Source organism: Gobius niger, assembly GCF_951799975.1.
Source record: "Gobius niger genome assembly, chromosome: 19".
Taxonomy (NCBI): Eukaryota; Metazoa; Chordata; class Actinopteri; order Gobiiformes; family Gobiidae; genus Gobius; species Gobius niger.
In genome coordinates this window covers 27946850-27973007 of record NC_136870.1, presented here as the reverse complement: position 1 = coordinate 27973007, position 26158 = coordinate 27946850, and the positions used below count along the sequence as shown (strand labels likewise).

At 42.5% G+C, this 26158-nt stretch overlaps 1 protein-coding gene across 5 annotated transcripts in view; it reads right to left on the bottom strand.

Annotated features, from left to right (window-relative positions):
• qki2 (QKI, KH domain containing, RNA binding 2) overlaps positions 1 to 26158 on the bottom strand; it is a 76720-nt gene that overhangs the window by 26615 nt on the left and 23947 nt on the right. For all 5 annotated transcript variants that reach the window (XM_079577246.1, XM_079577247.1, XM_079577244.1 and 2 more), the window contains exons 3-5: positions 23921 to 24037; positions 8175 to 8318; positions 302 to 389 (exon numbers count right to left, since the gene is read on the bottom strand). In XM_079577246.1, the coding sequence (XP_079433372.1) occupies positions 302 to 389; positions 8175 to 8318; positions 23921 to 24037 (349 nt within the window). The remainder of the gene's footprint in view (positions 1 to 301; positions 390 to 8174; positions 8319 to 23920; positions 24038 to 26158) is intronic.

Sequence of the window (26158 nt, the reverse complement as noted above, 5' to 3'; positions counted from 1 at the left end):
GCCGACCCTTCCCCACAGCTCTTCCTCTCGGGACACGAACACTGTTTATGTCACGACGGGGTTAATAAAGTTTTTAGTTTAACTGGTGAAACTGGCTCCTGGATCTGCAGCAGCTCCGGCCGGTGGGTTTATAATATTAAAACAGCCTCGATAATGAAGGAGACACTGGTTCTGAATTAGAACTGGTTCCCCCTGATCTTTTCAAGCTTCTCTGTCTTTGTTTTCTGGAGGAGGATTACTGAGGGTTTGTTTGAGGAGCAGCTTTGAACACGACCCCACAGATAAAGAGTGAATGTCTTACGCGTCTTGAGGTTGGCGTCTCTGTAGGTGCCGTTGAGAATGGCCAGTTCCATCAGCTGCATCTTCTTCAGGTTGTCCTCGCCCTCGGCCTGAGACAGAGACCAACGTCAGACAATATAACACAATAACACAATAACACAACAACACAACAACACTCACAGACCACAGGGGGAACTCTGGGCTTTTACTTTCACAAAATCTGTCAGTAGAACGATCTGGGATTCAGGCGACAGCGAGAGTCAAACCCAAAGTTTTTGTTTTTGTTTTTGTGATCAATTTTTTATTGATTTTCCATTAAAGTGTAGGGGTGAGAATCCACATATTCAGCATGTATATAGTACAGCGAGAGATGCACACAAAAAAAATACATACACCCATCCCCCACCACCCCTGGACCCTGACCCCATGGTATTTTCTATTGACAAAATCCAACATTTTTCAAAGCTACAAAGGTAAAAAGTGCAGTTTCCCTTTAAGAATTGTATCTAATTCAGACGCGGCGGGTGAAGAGGGATGAAGATAATTGTAGATATTCTAAAAAAGGTTCATTTGTTTTTCTTGTGTTGTGGCCTTTCGTGCTACACGTGGATACTTGTGAGTGAATAAGGTGGGAAAGACCAGGGAGCCACACAGACATGTTTCTTTCCCCACATTTTTTTCCTACATTTTTAAAAACCTTTAAAAATGTTGAAAAATTGTGAAAAATTTTGATTTTTTTTTTGTTTTCCAATTTTTTTTAGGGTTAGGGGCTAAACTTTAGGGCCGTTTTCTCCAAATGAGGCCTTTATTGTGAAAACATCACAAATTAAGGCTTTTATTTTGAAAACAGTAAGTAACTCTTAACCCCTTAACTCCCACCTGAACCGTGCACATTTTCTCCAGCTTTACCCCAATCCAAAAGCTTCTGGGAAAAAGGTGTGAAAATATCAACAAAACTGAGACGAAAACAATGATGAAAATGTGAAAAAAATGAGAAAAATTTGCCGAAAAATTGAGAAAAAATAGACGAAAAATTTGAAAAAAAAAAAATGACAAAAATTTACAAAAAATGGACAAAAAAGTGACAGACTCCGCCCCATCTTTAAAGACAGACTCCGCCCCATCTTTAAAGACAGACTCCGCCCCGTCCTTAAAGACAGACTCCGCCCCGTCCATAAAAACAGACTCCGCCCCGTCCTAAGACACAGACCCCCCCAGACTCCGCCCCGTCCTTAAAGACAGACTCCGCCCCGTCCTAAGACACAGACCCCCCCAGACTCCGCCCCGTCCTTAAAGACAGACTCCGCCCCATCCTTTAAGACAGACTCCGCCCTGTCCTTAAAGACAGACTCCGCCCTGTCCTTAAAGACACCCCCCCCCAGACCCCCCCAGACTCCGCCCCGTCCTTAAAGACAGACTCCGCCCTGTCCTTAAAGACACCCCCCCCCAGACCCCCCCAGACTCCGCCCCGTCCTTAAAGACAGACTCCGCCCCATCCTTAAAGACAGACTCCGCCCCGTCCTTAAAGACAGACTCCGCCCTGTCCTTAAAGACACCCCCCCCCAGACCCCCCCAGACTCCGCCCCGTCCTTAAAGACAGACTCCGCCCCGTCCTTAAAGACAGACTCCGCCCCGTCCTTAAAGACAGACTCCGCCCCGTCCTTAAAGACAGACTCCGCCCCGTCCTTAAAGACAGACTCCGCCCCATCCTTAAAGACAGACTCCGCCCCGTCCTTAAAGACAGACTCCCCCAGACTCCGCCCCGTCCTTAAAGACAGACTCCCCCAGACTCCGCCCCGTCCTTAAAGACAGACTCCGCCCCGTCCTTAAAGACAAACTCCCCCCAGACTCCGCCCCGACTCCCCCAGACTCCGCCCCGTCCTTAAAGACAGACTCCGCCCCGTCCTTAAAGACAAACTCCCCCCAGACTCCGCCCCGACTCCCCCAGACTCCGCCCCGTCCTTAAAGACAGACTCCGCCCTGTCCTTAAAGACACCCCCCCCCCAGACCCCCAGACTCCGCCCCGTCCTTAAAGGCAGACCCCCCCCAGACTCCGCCCCGTCCTAAGACACAGACCCCCCCAGACTCCGCCCCGTCCTTAAAGACAGACTCCGCCCCGTCCTTAAAGACAGACTCCGCCCCGTCCTTAAAGACAGACTCCGCCCCTTCCTTAAAGACAGACTCCGCCTCGTCCTTAAAGACAGACCCCCCAGACTCCGCCCCCTCCTTAGACACAGCCCCCCCCAGACTCCGCCCCGTCCTGCTCTCCGCCCCCCCCCCAGACTCCGCCCCGTCCTGCTCTCCGCCCCCCCCCCCCCCCCTCGCGGTGACATCAGTGTTGACAAAGCGATGCCTGTGCCGTGTTTGCTGAGGTTTAAACCCGGCTTCAGAGGGACTCCGGGGGGGGGGGGGACAGTTTGGGGGGGGGGCACGGGGGCTGCGCAGAATGTGAGAAATGTCCCATTGAAGAACGCCCCGTTGGACCTCGCGTCGGGGACAAAACGCTCAGAGGAGTGTAGCGGAGGAGCGGGAACAGAGCGAGCATTCATCCCGGGCCTTTCAGAGCCGTCGCCATGGAGACGCTTTATACCCCGCGACTAATTACCCTAAAGCGGCGGACAAAGGCGCCGGGACCACCGCCGACCACCCCCTCTGAGGCTGCGGCGACGGGCCGGGCATGCCAACGCTGCACCGGCATACAAGTACTCATACTACACATGAGGATACTTCAAAATACTGATACTACACTTCAATATCCATCAAAATACTCATACTACACCTCAATATCCATCCAAATACTCATACTACAGCCCCAATGTACTTCAAATACTGATACTACAGCCGAATACTCCACCCCCTCTGAGGCTGCGGCGACGGGCCGGGCATGCCAACGCTGCACCCACATCCAAATACTGATACTACACTTCAATATCCATCAAAATACTCATACTACACTTCAATATCCATCAAAATACTCATACTACACACAAATATACTTCAAATACTGATACTACTGCCCGAATGTACTTCTAATACTGATACTACTGCCCGAATGTACTTCTAATACTGATGCTACAGCCTGAATGTACTTCAAATACTGATGCTACAGCCTGAATGTACTTCAAATACTGATACTACACACGAGTAAACTTCAAATACTGATACTACAGCCGAATACTCCACCCCCTCTGAGGCTGAGGCGACGGGCCGGACATGCCAACGCTGCACCCACATACAAGTACTCATACTATACACGAATGTACTTCAAATACTGATGCTACAGCCCGAATGTACTTCAAATATGGTACTATTGTTTGGGGAAATACTTTCACCACTTACCTAAACACAATTTTCATTCTACAACAGAAGTTTGTCCGTAAAGCGACTCTTTCCAAACCTGATGCTCCAAGTGCACCTTTGTTTTTTTTAAACATTTGAACATTTTTGATATAAATACTTTAATGACTTGTACCTTTGTATTTAGATCACTGTATGACGAGGACTTCGTATATAAAACATTATTTTACGCATAACCATCAGGTTCATCATTATTCTACAAGGCCGGCTCTAAAGGTGTCAAACTCTGGCCCAAAATTTGGCCCGCGAGGCTATACCAAATGACTACTCGAGCTGGCCCACCGGTATTATACATTTTTTTTTCAGATTTTGCATATCTGGACTATTAAGTTATATATTCCATAGTAATAAGTGTTGCTTGTTCCATATTCAATGTTAAAGCAAATCTTGTTTGGGTCCATATTAAAAGCTTCATTTGTTCAATGGTGGCCCGCGACTTTGTTCAAGTTTTACATTTTGGCCCATTGTGTATTTGAGTTTGACACCCCTGCTCTAAAACCTTCATCTGCCGTTATATAAAACATCTCGTGATCAACGGTCAGTCAGACATGATGGAGTTAAAGTCTGGAACCGACAGATCCATCTTCACCTCATTATACATGTATAAAATCAAACTAAAACATAAATTAATGGCTGAGTGTTTGTGCTGAGTACAGAGCAGAGACTCATGAAGGAAATGATTGTATGAGTATCGTATATTTGACACGTTGTATTTGTTTTATCTATTTGAGCACACATTTTGCTCAAAAGGAGTCGGCTGAAGCAAAAGCTTATGAGCGCCTCCCCCCAACTCAAAACTTTTCATTTCTCACAGAACAATCAATGTAAACAAAACAACAACAAGGAACAAGAGCAAAAAAAAGAAGAAGAAGAACTCTTTTCCTTTCAGAACAGCTTTTTGACGCAAACCAAACTCACAACCACTGTTTGAACTGTTCACATAAAAACAGAAACAAACTCTATTACAAGAACGGTCCTGTTTCCTGCACTGCAAAATGTATTTAACTAGATCAGTATAAACATCTCAATTTGAGCAAAATAATCCAAATTTTAGTTGTTTTGACTGGTTAAGAAGTTGTTGGGCGTTTGTCCTGGATTATTTCACTTGTTCTGAGATGTTTCTGACTCGTTTCGATACATTTCGTCCTTATTTCAGGTCATTTTCTTTGCCAATGGGGAAAGAAATCTTATCTCATTTTACTTTCTTATTTCAAGCGAGATTTACCCTAGAACTGGTCTGAAATGTCCTCAAACAAGCAAAGCAAACTCGGTCCGATCAGGAAAAGTGTCTAAATGAGTGAAAACCGCTCAAAACAAGAAACATTTCCTCAATTCAAGTCATTTAAGCCAATGCTTGATATTCACTTTTTGTAGTGTGTAAGATCGCTACAAAGCAAGTAACAAAGAAACACCGTTCTTATATTTCTTTCAGTTTCCGATGCCAAATATAATTCACTAGTTTTCATGACATAAGGCTCATTAATACACGTGTTATACTCCGTGTTCTTGTTGCTCCAGTCGTCATGACCAGGCTCAACACAATGTTCATCCATGTGCATTTTTATTGTATTATTATTATTATTTATATATATTTTATTATGTACATTGTTTGTTGATGGGCAGGACCTCCCCATCAACAAACCCCCCCCGAGCCGCCCTCACAGCTGATTCTGTAGGTGATGTTCCTGCTGTAAAGTGCTTTAAACGATGAGGTTCTTGAGCCCGTTGGAGGGGCTCATTCTGTATTCTGTTTTGAGCAGTATTTGACTCTGTATATTTGTACTATGTAGGGACTTAGCGTGGGTTTACATTACTGGAGTGGTGTTGTTATAAGCGTCTCCCAGGCACAGGCTATTATTATTATTCATTATTTTGTTCTATATTCATACATCAGAATGGATGCTTTGTATGTTCTTTTTTTTCTCTTTTTAACTAGTTATGCTAAAGTGCTAAATAAAATAAAATAAAAAATAATACTGATACTACACACGAGTATACTTCAAATACTGATACTACAGCCGAATACTCCACCCCCTCTGAGGCTGCGGCAACGGGCCGGGCATGCCAACGCTGCACCCACATCCAAATACTCATACTATACACGAATGTACTTCAAATACTCATACTACACTTCAATATCCATCAAAATACTCATACTACACCTCAAATGTACTTCAAATACTCATACTACTCTTCAATATCCATCAAAATACTCATACTACACCTCAAATGTACTTCAAATACTCATACTACTCTTCAATATCCATCAAAATACTCATACTACACCTCAAATGTACTTCAAATACTCATACTACTCTTCAATATCCATCAAAATACTCATACTACACCTCAAATGTACTTCAAATACTCATACTACACTTCAATATCCATCAAAATACTCATACTACACCTCAAATGTACTTCAAATACTCATACTACACTTCAATATCCATCAAAATACTCATACTACACCTCAAATGTACTTCAAATACTCATACTACACTTCAATATCCATCAAAATACTCATACTACACCTCAAATGTACTTCAAATACTCATACTACTCTTCAATATCCATCAAAATACTGATATTACACCCGAGTAAACTTCCAATACTGATACTACACCCCAAATGTACTTCAAATACTGATACTACAAACGAGTATACTTCAAATACTGATACTACACCTTACATGGAAGAAGTTGATTACAGTATCACAGGCTTGGAGAGATTTGAACAGACAGTGTTCAGAGTCTGGAGACTTTACGGTCTGCGTCAGGACTGAGCCAGGTCTAAACCAGGACTTACTCTGCTCGTAGAACCCAGAGCTAAACTAAACCAGTTATAAACCAGTTAAGAAACTTTAGTTTTTAGGCAAAATGAAAAGCCAAACCAAGTCGTGACAATAAGAGACGTGTTTACTTTAGCGACAGACCCGGAGGCGGAGCTTACGTGCTGTGGGGCGGAGCTTACGTGCTGTTGGGCGGAGCTTACGTGCTGTTGGGCGGAGCTTACGTGCTGTTGGGCGGAGCTTACGTGCTGTTGGGCGGAGCTTACGTGCTGTTGTTACAACTTTACAGCAGCTACAGACGGGAATATCCAGCTGGTATATAGAAAAGCGAGCGCTCACTCTGTGTCAGACATTGTTGGTATAGTTTTGGTAAATGGTCGGGGGCGGGGCCTTTCTGTGTGGAGTTTGCATGTTCTCCCCGTGTCTGCGTAGGTTTCCTCCGGGTACTCCGGTTTCCCCTACCACTAAAAACATGTACAATAGACTCCCCTCTGGGGCCAGGACTCCCCTGAAAAAGAGATTCTTAATCTCAGTGGGACTATCCTGGTTAAATAAAGGTCATTAAGTAAGGGATAATGTTTAGAACGCTGGTCATTATCGGGAAAATAAGCACCTTCAGGGCGAACCTTGTTTCGCCCTGAAGGTGCTTATTTTCCCGATAATGACCAGCGTTCTATACATTATCCCGCTTATTATTCGGCCATTTGCAACTGAACACACACAACATAAACTTCATACACTTTTATGAAGGTCGAAAGGTTTATTTAATGACTTCCACGACAAATAGTTCCCAAAAGTTTGCGCGTTGCTCAGCAACGTTTGGCTAGGCTAGAAGCAGCAAGGCTAGCAGCTAGCCTAGCTACTTAGTTGAAGGTGCAGTTGGAGGAATGGTGGTGAATCTCTGGGTCAGTTGAAAGTCAGACTCGCGCTAACTTCACGAGCGATTCCCCGACTTCTCTCTCAGTGACGGGACAGATAGTGTCGGAGTGATATGAAAGCACCAACTCCGTTGCCATGGGCAGCGGAGTTATATTTTTCAGAGGTCCTTTATCAGAAAATAATGACCGGGAGAACGTTGGGAAATCCCATTCAAATCAACGGAGCTTCTACTGACGATGTGAAGAGCCGGATAATAAAATAAAATAAATGATGAGTGTCAGAGTGAGGCTCACACCATGTGAGGATCTTTGACGTGTGGAGCTTTCGCTTCGTCAAAGTGCAGTGAGTTTAGAAAAGTTTAGCTGAAAGAAGCCGTGTCCAGATGTGCCTGAGGTAACAATGTCCTTTCTCTCTGTTATCGCTGCTTAAGTGGAAATTCTGCTCAAAACACAAAGTTACAGCGACGCTGCTGCTCCTGCTGTTTCGGTCTTTTTCCTGAATGATACTTTTAATAAACGTTATTTTTATTGAATTAAAATAACATAGGTGTCGAAAAAAGTACTGTCCATCAGGCGGCGCTGTGTTCCTGATGCAGCTCTGAAGTCTTTACAAATGATTTTCCGACTAAACATAAATGTGAGCAGCTTCACGAAAACACGTTATCACCGTGGCAACCGGTTACATCCGCAAGCAGCAACAAAGGCCGCATGACAAACGGTCTCACATTATACAGAGTTACAGCATCGAGCCACTCCCCCACCCACCCCCATTCACTCCCACTCACTCCCATTCACCAGTGGAGGAGGGGAGTGTCTTGCTCGAGGACACACAGACTGAGCTGAACTCCTGAAAAGTGTGTGTGACTCACGGCGGGCACCAGCAGCTTCTTGACCTCGGTGATGGCTCGCTGCAGCTTGACCTTGGCCCGGTTGTGCGTGTCCTCCACCGTGATGAGCACGTGCAGGTCCTCGCTCAGGTGCTCCCAGTTCGGCTTCCCCCGGTTCATCTCCTCCTGAGGCAGACACAGGGAGAGACGTTCAGCACAGGCACAGAGGAGAGAAGGATTACCAAAGATCTGATTAACTTTTCCAAGCTCTACATCATGTTATTCTGTCACTCCCTCATTAAAAACATGGCTGAAGTGTTGCCTTGGCACATTCACGTATTTCTGAGTAATCTGTAAAAACTCTGATGGCGGCCATTTTAGGGATAGGTTTGCCTGAGTCCTCCTAGGAACGCCCCCACCTCCTGGAGACGCCTCCGAGCTTTCGTCACCAGCCGAGTAACCGACCACTGCTCCTCAGCAGAACCCCCTCCCCACTGATGCCACAGACAGCGTGTGGAGGGGGCGTGTCTAAAGGCTCAGAGGTTCGTGTCCTCTTAACTCCCGCCTGAACCGAGAGGATCTTTTTCCTCACGTCAACAGATTTTTTTTCCATCATTTTTTTTCGTTGGGGATTCAACTCATTTATGTAACTTCTTTTGTCAATTATTTGTCATTTTTTTGTATTTTTTTGGTCATTTTTTCTTCTTTCAAATTTTTATCAATTTTTTGCCATATTTTTGTCATTTTTTCGTCCATTTTTTTAAATCTTTTTTCGTCAATTTTTTTAAATCTTTTTTTGTCATTTTTTATCATTTTTTTGTCATATTTTTGTCATTATTTGTCACATTTTTCCGTACATTTTTTGTAAATTTCTTGTGACATTTTTGCCACTTTTTCATACATTTTTCGTCACTTTTTTGTCACATTTCCATCATTGTTTTCGTCTCAGTTCTGTTGCTATTTTCACACCTTTTTTCCCAGAAGCTTTTGGATTGGGGTAAAGCCAAACTGGAGAAAAATGTGCTCGGTTCAGGCGGGAGTTAAGGGGTTAAAGAGACAGAGGCCTATTTCAAGACATTCACTACAGCCATTTTGAGAGAGACATTTTATACAAGGCAGTTATTCTAATTTACTGCATTTACAGACCAGCAGAAGGTTTGTCATCATTGTAGTGTGATATAGACTGGTGCTATGGGACGAGGGGGTTCGAATCCCGCCCCCTGAAGGTGCAGACTGTCGTTGTGTCCTTGGGCAAGACACTTCACCCTCCTTGCCCCCAGTGTCTGCGCATGTATGAATGAGAGAGTGAATGGGCGAGAGGATCCTTGCTGTAAAGCGCTTTGAGGGCCTGATGTAGGTGGAAAAGCGCTTTCTAAGTTGAGGATAAATGGGGGAAAAAATTAAAAAGTAGAAAAACAGGGGAGAAATATGACAAAAAATATGACAGAAAAATTGGGAAAAATGGGTAAAAGTGAGAAAAAATAATAATAAAATAAAAATAAGGTGGAAATATGACAAAAATTAGGAAAAACATAAGAGAATATATGGGGCAAATGATAAAGAGAGAACAAAAATGTGGGAAAATGGGGAAAAAGTTAAAGAATTGGGTGGAAAAAATTGAGGATGGATAAGGGAAAAAAGGGAAGAAACTGAGGAAAGAAATTGGGTGGAAATGGGGAGGGGATTTAGGGGAAAAAGCTAAAGCAATGGGTGAAAAAAATGAGAACTAACGGGGAGAAAAATAGGGGGAATATGAAAAAAATTAGAAAAACATGGGAGGGAAAAACTGAGAAAATATTCGGGATTTTTTTTTTTTTTATTGGGAAAAATAGTAGAAAAAACAGGAAAAAATAATGCAGAATATGGGGGTAAAGTGAGGAGAGTTCAGCACAATGTTTACTCGAGTAACAAAGTAACTGTGCTCAAAGCGAACGAAGGAAACATAACATAATACAGAAACTTTTATCTTCAGATGGAACTGAAATATAAAGCTGTTTCATGTTTATTAATGAAGTATCAGTTTGTATAAATGGGAAAATGCAGGGGGAGAAAAAAGTTAAAGAATTGGATATGGAAAAGTTGAGGATAAATGGGGGGGGGAAACAAAATAAAAAGTAGAAAAATAGGAGAGAAATATGACAAAAAATATGCCAAAAAAATGGGGAAAAGTGAAAAAAAAATTATGAAAATGGGGGTAAATTTAGAAATAAAAAATAGGGTAGAAATATGACAGAAAATTAGGAATAAAATAAGAGAATATATGGAGCATATGGCAAAGAGAGGGAAAAAATGTGGGAAAATGGGGAAAAAGCTAAAGAAATGTGTGGAAAAAATTGAGGATGAATAAGGGAAAAAAGGGAAGAAACTGAGGAAACATTGGGTGGAAATGGGGAGGGGGTTTAGGGGAAAAAGCTAAAGAAATAGGTGAAGAAAATGAGGATAAATGGGGAGAAAAATATCCGTTTATAACTGGAGGTTTGTGCTTTGCTTTGACGAACAAATGCCACGTATAAGGCCCAAGTGAGTGTAAATGCAGCACTTCCACAAAGACATATTTTAACCTCTGACCTCCCGTCTTAACCGAGCGCCTTTTCTCGAGTCCAGCTTTACCCAAATCTAAAAGCTTAATTTGAAAGCTAAGCCTACAAAAGTGATCGCTGCATTTTTGTCACACGTTACGTTGTTTTTTGTTGCTTTTTCATTACTTTTTTGTGGCTTTTTTGGCGTGATTTTGTCACTTTTTCCGTCGCTTTTTCCGTCGCTTTTTCGTCATGTTTTCCTCACGTTTTTGTCACATTTTTGGTGTTTTCACCGTTGTTTTCGTCGCTGTTTCAACGCTTCACTTTTAAGCTTTTAGATTTGGGTAAAGCTCGGTTAAGGTGCACTGCAAAAAGTATTTAACTAGATCAGTATAAACATCTCAATTTGAGCATAATAATCCAAATGTTAGTTCTTTTGAAGAGTTAAGAAGTTCTTGGGCATTTGTCCCAGATTATTTCACTTGTTCTGAGATGTTTCTGACTCGTTTCGATACGTTTCGTCCTCATTTCAGGTCATTTTCTTTGCCAATGGGGAAAGAAAACTGGTCTTATCTCATTGGTGATTTTACTTTCTTATTTTAAGCGAGATTTACCCTAGAACTGGTCTGAAATGTCCTCAAACAAGCAAAGCAAACTCGGTCCGATCAGGAAAAGTGTCTAAATGAGTGAAAACCACTCAAAACAAGAAACATTTCCTCAATTCAAGTCATTAAAGCCAATGCTTCATATTTACTTTTTGTAGTGTGGGGGTCAAGAGGTTAAGGAGAAAATGAAGAGGCCGGACCGGTGGCCCGAGAGCCAGTGGCCCTTCTGTGCTCTTCCAGAATGCACATGTGGCCAGTCCGCCCCTGGGCCCAGATCCTTCTAGATCACTTCTGTTGGTCTTAGCTTTCAAATGGCCCATGAGCTTCCACACTTGGGAAAGGTTAGTGCTAGATCGTGTGCTCCGGAGGGACAGTCTGCTGTGAAAACATGAGATATCATGACACAAATTAACCTCTTACCCCCCGCCAAAACCAAATGCATTCTCTCCTCTTTGCCATTGTCGTCACTTTTTATTTCCCTCATGTGTTGTTGTCACTTTTTTATTACTTTTTTGCTGCTCTTCTGTCACTGTTGTGCTGGATTTTCGTCTTTTTTTGCTGGATTTTTGTCACTTTTTTTTGCTGGATTTTTGTCACTTTTTTTGCTGGATTTTTGTCACTTTTTTTGCTGGATTTTTGTCTTTTTTTGCTGGATTTTTGTCTTTTTTTTGCTGCATTTTTGTCTTTTTTTGCTGGATTTTTGTCTTTTTTTGCTGGATTTTTGTCTTTTTTTTGCTGGATTTTTGTCTTTTTTTTTGCTGGATTTTTGTCTTTTTTTTTGCTGGATTTTTGTCTTTTTTTGAAGGATTTTTGTCTTTTTTTGCTGGATTTTTGTCTTTTTTTTGCTGGATTTTTGTCACTTTTTTTGCTGGATTTTTGTCACTTTTTTGCTGGATTTTTGTCTTTTTTTTGCTGGATTTTCGTCTTTTTTTTGCTGGATTTTTGTCTTTTTTTTGCTGGATTTTCGTCTTTTTTTGCTGGATTTTTGTCACTTTTTTTTGCTGGATTTTTGTCACTTTTTTTGCTGGATTTTTGTCACTTTTTTTGCTGGATTTTTGTCTTTTTTTGCTGGATTTTTGTCTTTTTTTTGCTGCATTTTTGTCTTTTTTTGCTGGATTTTTGTCTTTTTTTGCTGGATTTTTGTCTTTTTTTTGCTGGATTTTTGTCTTTTTTTTTGCTGGATTTTTGTCTTTTTTTTTGCTGGATTTTTGTCTTTTTTTGAAGGATTTTTGTCTTTTTTTGCTGGATTTTTGTCTTTTTTTTGCTGGATTTTTGTCACTTTTTTTGCTGGATTTTTGTCACTTTTTTGCTGGATTTTTGTCTTTTTTTTGCTGGATTTTCGTCTTTTTTTTGCTGGATTTTTGTCTTTTTTTTGCTGGATTTTCGTCTTTTTTTGCTGGATTTTTGTCACTTTTTTGTTGAGTTTTTGTCGCTTCTTTCGGTCACTTTTTTAGCTATTTTTGTCGCGTTTACATCCTCATTTTCTTCTCGTTTTTTTGCCTCTGTTTTGAAGAAGCTTTAAGATTTGGAGAATTTGGAGAAAACATGTTCAGGCGGGAGTTAAGAGGTTGAGGTTAGGGCCAGGGAAATGGTTCACTTTAGGGTTAGGATTATTTGTATTTTTAGACAAACCAACTCATAGATCTATACGAAATCCCGCGCACACGATCTAGCGCTAACCCTTGGGAAAGGCCTCCCTGAGTGAACGTGCTCGGTCGAGGTGGGGGTTAAGGGGTTAAACCTGCAGTAGCTCCATCACCGAGTGGATCCTGTCCCTGTGAACCCGATGAAGTCACCCTCCTCCTCCTCCTCCTCCTCCTCCTGCTGAATTCCTGCCGCTCCGCGCTCTCGCTCCCGGCAGCGGCGGATTCCGGACCTTTTCTCTCGCTCTTGGCCGCCGTCGCCCGCTCGGGTCGGGGGACTTCGCGGGGACTCGGGGCGGACTTTGTTGGGGCCCGGCGTCTCATACATAAACATGTCCGGCCGGCGTTTCCGAATCGGCCCTTTTGTCTCCGGGCTCATTGAGCTGTCGGAGGAGACGCACTTTCCCACGCCGTTCCCGCGCCACATGCACCGGCGGCGGCGCGTCCGGGAAACGCGGGAGACGTGTTCGGATTAACGTGAGCTTCGGGACGTAATTACTGTTGTTCACGCGGGATTTGCATGTTTATGTTTTGGTTTAAAGCGCGGGTGCTTCGGTGGGAGAAGCTCAGCCTAAAGCCCCCGGTGACGCTGCAGGTGAAGAGGAGGACATCGAACTGAGAGGGAGTTTCACTGAAGATCAGAGACGAGAACCTGAGACTTTTACTGAAGATCAGAGACGAGAACCTGAGACTTTTACTGAAGATCAGAGACGTGAACCTGAGACTTTTACTGAAGATCAGAGACGAGAACCTGAGACTTTTACTGAAACTTTTACTGAAGATCAGAGACGAGAACCTTTAACTGAAGATCAGAGACGAGAACCTGAGACTTTTACTGAAACTTTTACTGAAGATCAGAGACGAGAACCTGAGACTTTTACTGAAACTTTTACTGAAGATCAGAGACGAGAACCTTTAACTGAAGATCAGAGACGAGAACCTGAGACTTTTACTGAAACTTTTACTGAAGATCAGAGACGAGAACCTGAGACTTTTACTGAAACTTTTACTGAAGATCAGAGACGAGAACCTTTAACTGAAGATCAGAGACGAGAACCTGAGACTTTTACTGAAGATCAGAGACGAGAAACTTTTACTGAAGATCAGAGACGTGAACCTGAGACTTTTACTGAAGATCAGAGACGAGAAACTTTTACTGAAGATCAGAGACGTGAACCTGAGACTTTTACTGAAGATCAGAGACGAGAAACTTTTACTGAAGATCAGAGACGTGAACCTGAGACTTTTACTGAAACTTTTACTGAAGATCAGAGACGAGAACCTTTTACTGAAGATCAGAGACGAGAACCTGAGACTTTTACTGAAACTTTTACTGAAGATCAGAGACGAGAACCTGAGACTTTTACTGAAGATCAGAGACGAGAACCTGAGACTTTTACTGAAACTTTTACTGAAGATCAGAGACGAGAACCTGAGACTTTTACTGAAACTTTTACTGAAGATCAGAGACGAGAACCTTTTACTGAAGATCAGAGACGAGAACCTGAGACTTTTACTGAAGATCAGAGACGAGAAACTTTTACTGAAGATCAGAGACGTGAACCTGAGACTTTTACTGAAGATCAGAGACGAGAACCTTTTACTGAAGATCAGAGACGTGAACCTGAGACTTTTACTGAAACTTTTACTGAAGATCAGAGACGTGAACCTGAGACTTTTACTGAAACTTTTACTGAAGATCAGAGACGAGAACCTGAGACTTTTACTGAAACTTTTACTGAAGATCAGAGACGTGAACCTGAGACTTTTACTGAAACTTTTACTGAAGATCAGAGACAAGAACCTGAGACTTTTACTGAAGATCAGAGACGAGAACCTGAGACTTTTACTGAAGATCAGAGACGAGAACCTTTTACTGAAGATCAGAGACGAGAACCTGAGACTTTTACTGAAGATCAGAGACGAGAACCTTTTACTGAAGATCAGAGACGAGAACCTGAGACTTTTACTGAAGATCAGAGACGAGAACCTTTTACTGAAGATCAGAGACGAGAACCTTTTACTGAAGATCAGAGACGAGAACCTGAGACTTTTACTGAAGATCAGAGACGAGAACCTGAGACTTTTACTGAAGATCAGAGACGAGAACCTTTTACTGAAGATCAGAGACGAGAACCTTTTACTGAAGATCAGAGACGAGAACCTGAGACTTTTACTGAAGATCAGAGACGTGAACCTTTTACTGAAGATCAGAGACGAGAAACTTTTACTGAAGATCAGAGACGAGAAACTTTTACTGAAGATCAGAGACGAGAAACTTTTACTGAAGATCAGAGACGAGAAACTTTTACTGAAGATCAGAGACGAGAACCTGAGACTTTTACTGAAGATCAGAGACGAGAAACTGAGACTTTTACTGAAGATCAGAGACGAGAACCTGAGACTTTTACTGAAACTTACTGAGACGTGAATGTGACGAGTTTGAACTTTTTTGTGTTTTCATAAAAATAAGGCGCTTTATGTTTGAAAATGGCCAAAACCTGCTGATGTTTCCAACAACAAAACATATAATGGAGTTTTTTTTTGTGACATTTAGTTCCAAAGATTTGGTGACACGGATTTTGTTTAGTTTGGAATAAAACTCTCCCAAACTCTTCCAGACTCTTCCAGACTTTTAGAAACTCTCACAAACTCTCACAAACTCTTCAAACTCTTACAAACTCTTCAAACTCTCACAAACTCTTCAAACTCTTACAAACTCTTCAAACTCTTACAATCTCTTACAAACTCTTCAAACTCTCACAAACTCTCACAAACTCTTCAAACTCTTACAAACTCTTACAAACTCTTCAAACTCTTACAAACTCTTACAAACTCTTACAAACTCTCACAAACTCTTACAAACTCTTAAACTCTTACAATCTCTCACAAACTCTTACAAACTCTCACAAACTCTCACAAACTCTTACAAACTCTTTCAACTCTTTCAACTCTTTCAAACTCTTACAAACTCTTACAAACTCTTACAAACTCTTTCAAACTCTCACAAACTCTCACAATTTCTTACAAACTCTTACAAACTCTCACAAACTCTTACAAACTCTTACAAACTCTTACAAACTCTTCAAACTCTTACAAACTCTCACAAACTCTTACAAACTCTTACAAACTCTTACAAACTCTTCAAACTCTTACAAACTCTCACAAACTCTTACAAACTCTCACAAACTCTCACAAACTCTTACAATCTCTTACAAACTCTTCAAACTCTTCAAACTCTTCAAACTCTCACAAACTCTCACAAACTCTCACAAACTCTTACAAACTCTTACAAACTCTTACAAACTCTTACAAACTCTTCAAACTCTCACAAACTCTTCAAACTCTCACAATCTCTTACAAACTCTCACAAACTCTTCAAACTCTCACAAACTCTTACAAACTCTCACAATCTCTTACAAACTCTTCAAACTCTTACAAACTCTTCAAACTCTCACAAACTCTTCAAACTCTCACAAACTCTTCAAACTCTCACAAACTCTTTCAAACTCTCACAAACTCTCACAAACTCTTACAAACTCTTTCAATATCTTACAAACTCTCACAAACTCTCACAAACTCTTACAAACTCTCACAAACTCTTACAAACTCTTACAAACTCTCACAAACTCTCACAAACTCTCACAAACTCTCACAAACTCTTACAAACTCTTTCAAACTCTCACAAACTCTCACAAACTCTTACAAACTCTCTCAAACTCTCACAAACTCTCACAAACTCTCACAAACTCTTACAAACTCTCACAAACTCTCACAAACTCTTACAAACTCTTACAAACTCTTTCAAACTCTCACAATCTCTTACAATCTCTTACAAACTCTTTCAAACTCTTCAAACTCTCCCAAACTCTTCCAGACTTTTAGAAACTCTTAAAAACTCTTAGAAACTCTTACAAACTCTTCAAACTCTTACAAACTCACACAAACTCTTCAATCTCTTACAAACTCTTCAAACTCTTACAAACTCTCACAAACTCTTCAATCTCTTACAAACTCTTACAATCTCTTACAATCTCTCACAAACTCTTCAAACTCTTACAAACTCTTACAAACTCTCACAAACTCTTCAATCTCTTACAAACTCTTACAATCTCTCACAAACTCTTACAAACTCTTACAAACTCTTACAAACTCTTACAAACTCTTACAAACTCTTACAAACTCTTACAAACTCTTACAAACTCTTCAAACTTACAAACTCTTACAAACTCTTCAAACTTACAAACTCTCACAAACTCTCACAAACTCTCACAAACTCTCCCAAACTCTTCCAATCTCTTACAAACTCTCCCAAACTCTCACATTGAAATCATGGCCAGGGCCTGGTTCATGTTACAGCATCATCTCGGTCACAGTCTTTCCTGCTACACGTGGACACCGAACATGTATTTGTGAATGGATGAGCGTGGGAAACACACACACATGTGAGTATTTGTGAATGGATGAGCGTGGGAAACACACACATGTGAGTATTTGTGAATGGATGAGCGTGGGAAACACACACACGTGAGTATTTGTGAATGGATGAGCGCGGGAAACACACATGTGAGTATTTGTGAATGGATGAGCGCGGGAAAGAGTCACTTCCTGGATCAGAACAAACATAACAAACCTGGTAACGACAGAGTTTGACCTCGTCACATTTAATATCCGAGAGTTTCTGATGAATGACTGACTTTACATTATTCATAGTTTTCTGCTCTTCATTTCCGGGCCTCGTGCCACAGCTCTGACCTGATGAAAGCAGAGGAACCACCAGGGGGCGCTCCCACCTCACCCCCCCCACCCTCCCACCTCACCACACCCTCTCTCGGACTTAACTCTTCCAACATGTTTCAGCTGTGTGTCTGTGATTCCTCTGAACGATCTGTTTTCCTTCTGTAACTTCATCCTTAAACCACACATCTGCGGCGGCCCCTGTGGCCCCCCTGGCCCCCGTGGCCCCCGTGGCCCCCCACACCTGCAGAGACCTCCAGGGCCGAACCAGAAGATCAGCCAGAGCCGTGATCGAAGAGGCCAAAGCTCCTCTGACAGAATCACTCAGAGTTTCTGTCAGAGATTTACTGGATCGATAAACGATATTATCGACTCTGAAGCTTTAATAAACTCAAACGACAGTAAACTTTTTAAATCTAACTTTATTTTAAAGGGGGGGTTTATGCAGAATGGACTTTTTCAACCTTTCCATCATGTTATTCTGTCACTCCCTCATTAAAAACATGGCTGAAGTGTTGCCTTGGCACATTCACGTATTTCTGAGTAATCTGTAAAAACTCTGATGGCGGCCATTTTAGGGATAGGTTTGCCTGAGTCCTCCTAGGAACGCCCCCACCTCCTGGAGACGCCTCCGAGCTTTCGTCACCAGCCGAGTAACCAACCACTGCTCCTCAGCAGAACCCCCTCCCCACTGATGCCACAGACAGCGTGTGGAGGGGGCGTGTCGGAAAGAGTCAGAGGTTCTTAACCTCTTAACTCCCGCCTGAACCGAGAGGATCTTTTTCCTCACGTCAACAGATTTTTTTTTTTTTATCTTTTTTTTTGTTGGGGATTCAACTCATTTTTGTAACTTTGTCATTTTTTTTGTCAAACTTTTATTAAAATTTTCGTCAATTTTTCGTCATTTTTTTTTGGTCAATTTCTTGTGACATTTTTGCCCCTTTTTAATATTTTTTTTGTCATTTTTTGTAATTTTTTCGTCACATTTTTATCAATTTTTTGTCATATTTTTCTATTTTTTTGTAATTTTTTCTTCAATTTTTAAATAAATTTTTTGTTATTTTTTTGTATTTTTTTTGTCACATTTTGTCACTTTTTTGTCACATTTCCATCATTGTTTTCGTCTCAGTTTTGTTGCTTTTTTCCAGAAGCTTTTGGATTGGGGTAAAGCCAAACTGGAGAAAATGTGCTCGGTTCATGTGGGAGTTAAGGGGTTCTTAAAGAGACAGAGGCCTATTTCAAGACATTCACTACAGCCATTTTGAGAGAGACATTTTATACAAGGCAGTTATTCTAATTTACTGCATTTACAGACCAACAGAAGGTTTGTCATCATTGTAGTGTGATATAGACGGTGCTATGTGATTAAAAAAAGCAGATCTATAACATAATGCTGGTATCGATATATAGATTAGTTATTATAAAACAGGAAGACGTTTGCTAAACCCTGTGACGGTGGAAAGCAGGAGATCTGAGGCAACACTGACCTGTGTCACATGACTTATCCAGTCTTTTAAAATGGCGACAGCTGGTGTTTGTCGTCCACAGAAAGTATCGACGCGGCTCAAATGAATATTTAGCCTCGATGCTACTTTAAGTATTGATTTAGTACCAAGGACGACATTTTTAACAACTCAGTTTCAACTATTTCAATATTTCATCAGTTGTTTTAGCCCCAGGTGAGAGACACAGGTGAGAGGCTAATGTGAGGCTAATGAGAGGCTAATGTGAGGCTAATGAGAGGCTAATGTGAGGCTAATGTGAGGCTAACGTGAGGCTAACATGAGGCAAACGTGAGGCTAATGTGAGGCTAACGTGAGGCTAAAGTGAGGCTAATGAGAGGCTAAAGTGAGGCTAACGTGTGGCTAATGTGTGGCTAATGAGAGGCTAATGTGTGGCTAATGTGAGGCTAACATGAGGCAAACGTGAGGCTAATGTGTGGCTAATGTGAGGCTAACATGAGGCAAACGTGAGGCTAATGAGAGGCTAATGTGTGGCCAATGAGAGGCTAATGTGTGGCTAACGTGTGGCTAATGTGAGGCTAACGTGTGGCTAATGTGAGGCTAATGTGAGGCTAATGTGAGGCTAATGTGAGGCTAACATGAGGCAAACGTGAGGCTAATGTGAGGCTAATGTGAGGCTAATGTGAGGCTAATGTGTGGCTAATGTGTGGCGAACGTGTGGCTAATGTGAGGCCAATGAGAGGCTTACGTGAGGCTAACATGAGGCAAACGTGAGGCTAATGTGAGGCTAACGTGAGGCTAATGAGAGGCTAACATGAGGCTAATGTGAGGCTAAAGTGAGGCTAATGTGTGGCTAATGTGAGGCTAACGTGTGGCTGACGTGTGGCTAACGTGTGGCCAATGAGAGGCTAACGTGAGGCTAATGAGAGGCTAACGTGAGGCCAATGAGAGGCTAATGTGTGGCTAATGTGTGGCTAATGTGAGGCTAACGTGAGGCTAACGTGAGGCTAACGTGCGGCTAATGTGCGGCTAATGTGCGGCTAATGTGAGGCCAATGTGAGGCTAATGTGCGGCTAATGTGAGGCCAATGTGAGGCTAATGTGAGGCTAATGTGTGGCTAATGTGTGGCTAATGTGTGGCTAATGTGTGGCTAATGTGAAGCTAACGTGTGGCTAATGTGAGGCCAATGTGAGGCCAATGAGAGGCTAATGTTTAGCTAATGTGTGGCTAATGTGTGGCTAATGTGAGGCTAACGTGAGGCTAACGTGAGGCCAATGTGAGGCCAATGAGAGGCTAATGTGAAGCTAACGTGTGGCTAATGTGAAGCTAACGTGCGGCTAATGTGCGGCTAATGTGCGGCTAACGTGAGGCTAACGTGAGGCTAACGTGTGGCTAATGTGAGGCTAATGTGAGGCTAACATGAGGCTAACGTGAGGCTAATGTGAGGCCAATGAGAGGCCAATGTGAAGCTAACGTGTGGCTAATGTGAGGCTAATGTGTGGCTAATGTGAGGCCAATGAGAGGCTAATGTGAGGCTAATGTGAGGCTAACGTGTGGCTAACGTGTGGCTAACCTGTGGCTAATGTGAGGCCAATGAGAGGCTAATGTGTGGCTAATGTGAGGCCAATGAGAGGCTAACGTGTGGCTAATGTGAGGCCAATGAGAGGCTAATGTGAGGCTAACGTGTGGCTAATGTGAGGCTAATGTGAGGCCAATGAGAGGCTAACGTGAGGCTAATGTGTGGCTAATGTGTGGCTAATGTGAGGCTAACGTGAGGCTAACGTGAGGCCAATGAGAGGCTAATGTGTAGCTAATGTGTGGCAAATGTGAAGCTAACGTGTGGCTAATGTGTGGCTAATGTGAGGCTAACGTGAGGCTAACGTGAGGCTAATGTGTGGCTAACATGAGGCAAACGTGAGGCTAATGTGAGGCTAATGTGAGGCTAACACGAGGCTAACAAAACAAACCAGCTCACAGTGACTTCTCTCTGAGTCGTATCTGTACTTTTACTCCGAGTACTTTGACCTTAATTCATTCCGTGACTTTAGCAGCTTTTAGCCTCGCCGTGAGACTCTCCCCTGTTTGTAAAGGCCACGCCCCTCTCTCTCCCCCCGGTCTCCCCCCCTCTCTCTCCCTCTCTCTCCCTCTCTCTCCCCCCGGTCTCCCCCCAGTCTCTCCCTCTCTCTGTTTGTCTCTCCACACGCCCCCCGTCTCCCGCCGTCCCCGTGTTTGTCTTCCTGTGGACGTCCCGCTTCGGGGAATGTCTTTCATGAACAACATCCACAACACGGGAAGAGGCGTGTTGCACAACGAGCGTGCACGTGCACACGCTTCCCCGAGGAGGTCAGAAACGTGCACACGCTTCACAGAGGAGGTCAGAAACGTGCACACGCTTCACAGAGGAGGTCAGAAACGTGCACACGCTTCACAGAGGAGGTCAGAAACGTGCACACGCTTCACAGAGGAGGTCAGAAAATCTAAATCTAAATCTAAATCTAAATCTAAATCTAAATCTAAATCTAAATCTAAATCTAAATCTAAATCTGATACTGTATTAATCTCTGTAGAGAAATGAGTTCTCTGCATTTGACCCGTCCTCAGTATCGCATGGGGCGACCTGTAGGAGCAGTGGCCGGCGCTCGGGGACCCGTCTCCATGATGTGGGGCCAGGCTGGTGGTCAGAAACACCTGGCTGGATTGCCTGGATTCACCTATTGCACATGTTTTTTATAACCTACCACTAACCTACGCAGACACGGGGAGAACATGTAATAATACCAGGAGTCGTTCGAAATCCGCGCAGTAATCTTCACTTTACTGTGCGGATTCCAAACTACTCCTGGTATTATTACTAGGGAGGCACCGATACCACTTTTTCTAAAACCGATACGAGTACGAGTACTTTGATTTAAGTACTCGCCGATACCGAATACCGATACGAGTACAAGGCATTTTCTTCAACATTCTTACTTTTTTCCACAGCAGATTGGTTTGTAATTAGTTAATTTACTCATGTACATTTCCTTAAGTAAAGTCGGCGACACATTTAAGAGCCGTTATATTAGAATCGTGCTGATGCCATATTTATTTTCATTCAATATAATTTTTAATTTGTATTGCACTGTCCATCATAGACAGAAAAGCCCATGTCCTAAAGCTCCAATGCCTGAGCTTTATTCATTTATGTGTTTTTATTTAACAATAGTATTGAGATGTTTCTTAAATGGTCTCTTTTCGTCTTTACTTCAGCTCCTGTAGATTTTCTCGTGTGTTTGTAGTAACTTAGCGAGAAGCTACAGCGTTTTCATTGTTCTGCTGCAGCTCATTTTCCCTCAATATAAACATGCTGTATGTCTTTAGTTTGGATTTTCTGAGGACTTTTTAGTCGCTGGGTTAGTTTTTCAGATGAATAAACCCCTGGGCATAAAACGGCGTCAGAATGTTCAAAACTGTTAGCTGCGAGTTAGCATCGTTAGCCTGTATGTTGTAAACACTGCAGACGCTGCAGCGCTAACAACATTAAGCTCTGGTTAAATCCAGCTCAGACTCTGGTTTAGAGAGCGCAGTCTGTAATAAAGTCAGCTCTATGTGGATTATTGTGTTTACAATAAACTATTCTACAGTTTGTTCTTCTTCTCTCCTCAGCTGAGAGGTGCGCAAATGGTATCGGTTTCTGGTATCGGGACCTCATGAATGAGTACGAGTATGAGTACAAGCCTGTGGTATCGGCCCGATACCCGATACTGGTATCGGTATCGGTGCATCCCTAATTATTACGCCTTACAATATAGTTCCCCCTTTTATCCGCTTAGAAAATCCACATTGTTTAATTTTGTGTAATTATACTTTGTAGTGGAACACTTCACGTAACCATATTTAAATAGGGAAAACGTGGAAGAGCTTGGTAGCTTCTATCTTGACCTGTTTTGGAGCTATAGAGGAGAGAGGGAGAGGCTAAATGCTAACGCCGTCTGCGCTGTGTTTACGTGACTGAAGATCAGACAGGTCCTAAAGAACTCGTCACAGCTCAGGTAAGAACATATCTCAGTGTGGAAAAACGCTGGCCTGTTCCTTTAAGTTTTCAGACACACTTTAGTCCAGGTCGGTCTGAGGCGCTGATGTCGTGTGAAGAACTGTTTCTAAACTTAAATCTGCCGCAGAAACTTGTAAATCGATTGCAAACGTCATCAGTTCCACATAGTTCACATGTTCTGGAGGAGGAGGAGGAGGAGGAGAAGCAGGAGGAGGAGAAGCAGGAGGAGGGGGAGGTGGAGGAGGAGGAGAGAGAGGGGAGAGAGAGAGAAGAGAGAGAGGAGAGAGAGAGGAGAGAGAGAGAAGAGAGAGAGGAGAGAGAGAGGAGCAAGAGGAGGAGGAGAGAGAGGGGAGAGAGAGAGGAGAGAGAGAGGAGCAAGAGGAGGAGGAGAGAGAGAGGAGAGAGAGAGGAGAGAGAGAGAAGAGAGAGAGGAGAGAGAGAGGAGCAAGAGGAGGAGGAGAGAGAGGGGAGAGAGAGAGGAGAGAGAGAGGAGCAAGAGGAGGAGGAGGTGAACAGCGCAGTGGCACAGGGGTTAGTGAGGAGCTCCAGCCTCAGTCAGATTACAGAAATCTACTCCTCATGTTCCCGCCTCTGATCTGCCGCAGGAGCTCCTCACTGACGCCTCCTCACCCCCCTCCCTGCAGCAGGAGCTCCTCACTGACGCCCCCCCTGCAGCAGGAGCTCCTCACTGACTCCTCACCCCCCTCCCTCCAGCAGGAGCTCCTCACTGACGTCCTCAGGCTGTAACTAAGGCCTGCTTCCCGCTGGGAGCTTGTGGGTTCCGTTACCTTCTTCTTGTCCCTCATGGAGCCCTTTCCTCGGACCATGATCTTGCAGCCGGTCTCCGCCTCCAGCTGTTTGGCCGTGAGCCCCCGCGGCCCCAGGATCCGCCCCACGAAGTTAAACTGAAACAAACACAAACACGGGCAGAGGGTTTGAGGAGCAGGAAACAGAAATGAAACACGTTCTGCTGCACTAAAGGCTCATTTATTTAGTTTCTGTCGTGGTAACGATGCTAATCCGTCATTAGCCTCGTCCACATTTGTTGAGCTGAGCCTCACGAAATGATACACATACAAAGAACAAGTCGAGGGTTTCTGAGTCTAAAAAAACATCATCATGTTGGATCCACAGGAGCTGCACCTGCTCCTTCTTCAGCTTTAAACTGGTCATAGATGTTTGTCCTGACTGAGCGTGATTTAGCATTTGCAGGTTTTCAAGAACTAGTTTATTTTGAAATCAGTCGTGGTGAGTTTGGTCTGATCTCGTTTCTTCTTCTGCTGCTTAAGTTCAGGCTCACACTCTGTCCATAACTCTACAGCGCGTTCACATCGTGGAACAAATACTCACATTATTTTAAACTTACTGAAGAAAAGGAGAAAATACAGACGACGCTAACGAGGAAAACCAGGATGAGCTCGACCCAAACACAAAGGAGAAATGTTACATTCAGCTCTTAGAAACAGAGAGGAAAGAGAGGAAATAAACTGTTAAATAGTAACTTGTGATGTCTTAGGTACAGTGTCGAGCAAGGACTTTGAGGGGACAAAAAGTATAAACAGTAAATAATAAAGTAACACAAATGTTATAGTCAGTGTAGCAGTGCAGGTTTACATCCTCGTGACACAGAGGCTGAGTCTGAATGTCCACACTCGTCCCTGACCCTCATTCACTACACAGGCCGCACTATATAGTCACTATATAGTCACTATATAGTCACTATATAGTCACTGATTCTGTTGGCGATTCGGACACAAGCCACGACTTTCTCCGCGCTGCGGCTGCAGATATTTTTCTTTTTTTTTTATCTGAATTTATTTATTGTTAGAAACATTTATTTAATGAAACAGAACGACTGTTTTGGCACTTTTACAATCATTTTATTTGACATTTAAATTAAAATTAAAACTATCATCACAAAAAAAAAGAAAAAAATACTCCAGCGTGAGCTCAGAGCCCGGTGTCCGAACACCAGCAGATTGAGCGACTACATCTGATAAAAGTTCAATAAACTCCAGGAATAAAGTATTTCTGTGATAAAAACAAACTCAGAGACAGTGGAATATTTATGGATAAATACGAGTCAGATACTTTATATTTCACATGGATTTTACATGAATGGCTTGGATTATTCAAGATGAAGCTGTCGGTCATTTAACAGCTCAAGCTAAAGGTTAGCAGCTAACGTTAGCATGAAGCTATCGGTCATTTAACAGCTCCAGCTAAAGGTTAGCAGCTAACGTTAGCATGAACCTATCGGTGATTTAACAGCTCCAGCTAAAGGTTAGCAGCTAACGTTAGCATCTTTTCACCGTAACCGTTTATATTTAGGTCGTTTATTCCTGAGAAACACAAACACACGACTGAAGCAGCTGATTTACTTCAGTCGTGTTTAGTTCACAGACCTGTCTCTGTCAGGCTCTTCTCCCACTCTCCCAGTGCATTGTGGGAAATATTGACCCGTTTAGTGACCATCGATGCTCACTACTTTGCACTCACTACGATGCATTGTGGGAAATTTCGAGTGGACGACTTTTTTCTCTCTGGACATTCGGACACCCCTACAACATGTGACCACTATATAGTCAGTATATAGTCAGTATATAGTCAGTATATAGTCAGTATATAGTCACTATATAGTCAGTATATAGTCACTATATAGTCACTATATAGTCAGTATATAGTCAGTATATAGTCAGTATATAGTCAGTATATAGTCAGTATATAGTCAGTATATAGTCACTATATAGTCAGTATATAGTCAGTATATAGTCAGTATATAGTCAGTATATAGTCAGTATATAGTCAGTATATAGTCACTATATAGTCACTATATAGTCAGTATATAGTCAGTATATAGTCAGTATATAGTCAGTATATAGTCACTATATAGTCACTATATAGTCACTATATAGTCAGTATATAGTCAGTATATAGTCAGTATATAGTCAGTATATAGTCAGTATATAGTCAGTATATAGTCAGTATATAGTCACTATATAGTCACTATATAGTCACTATATAGT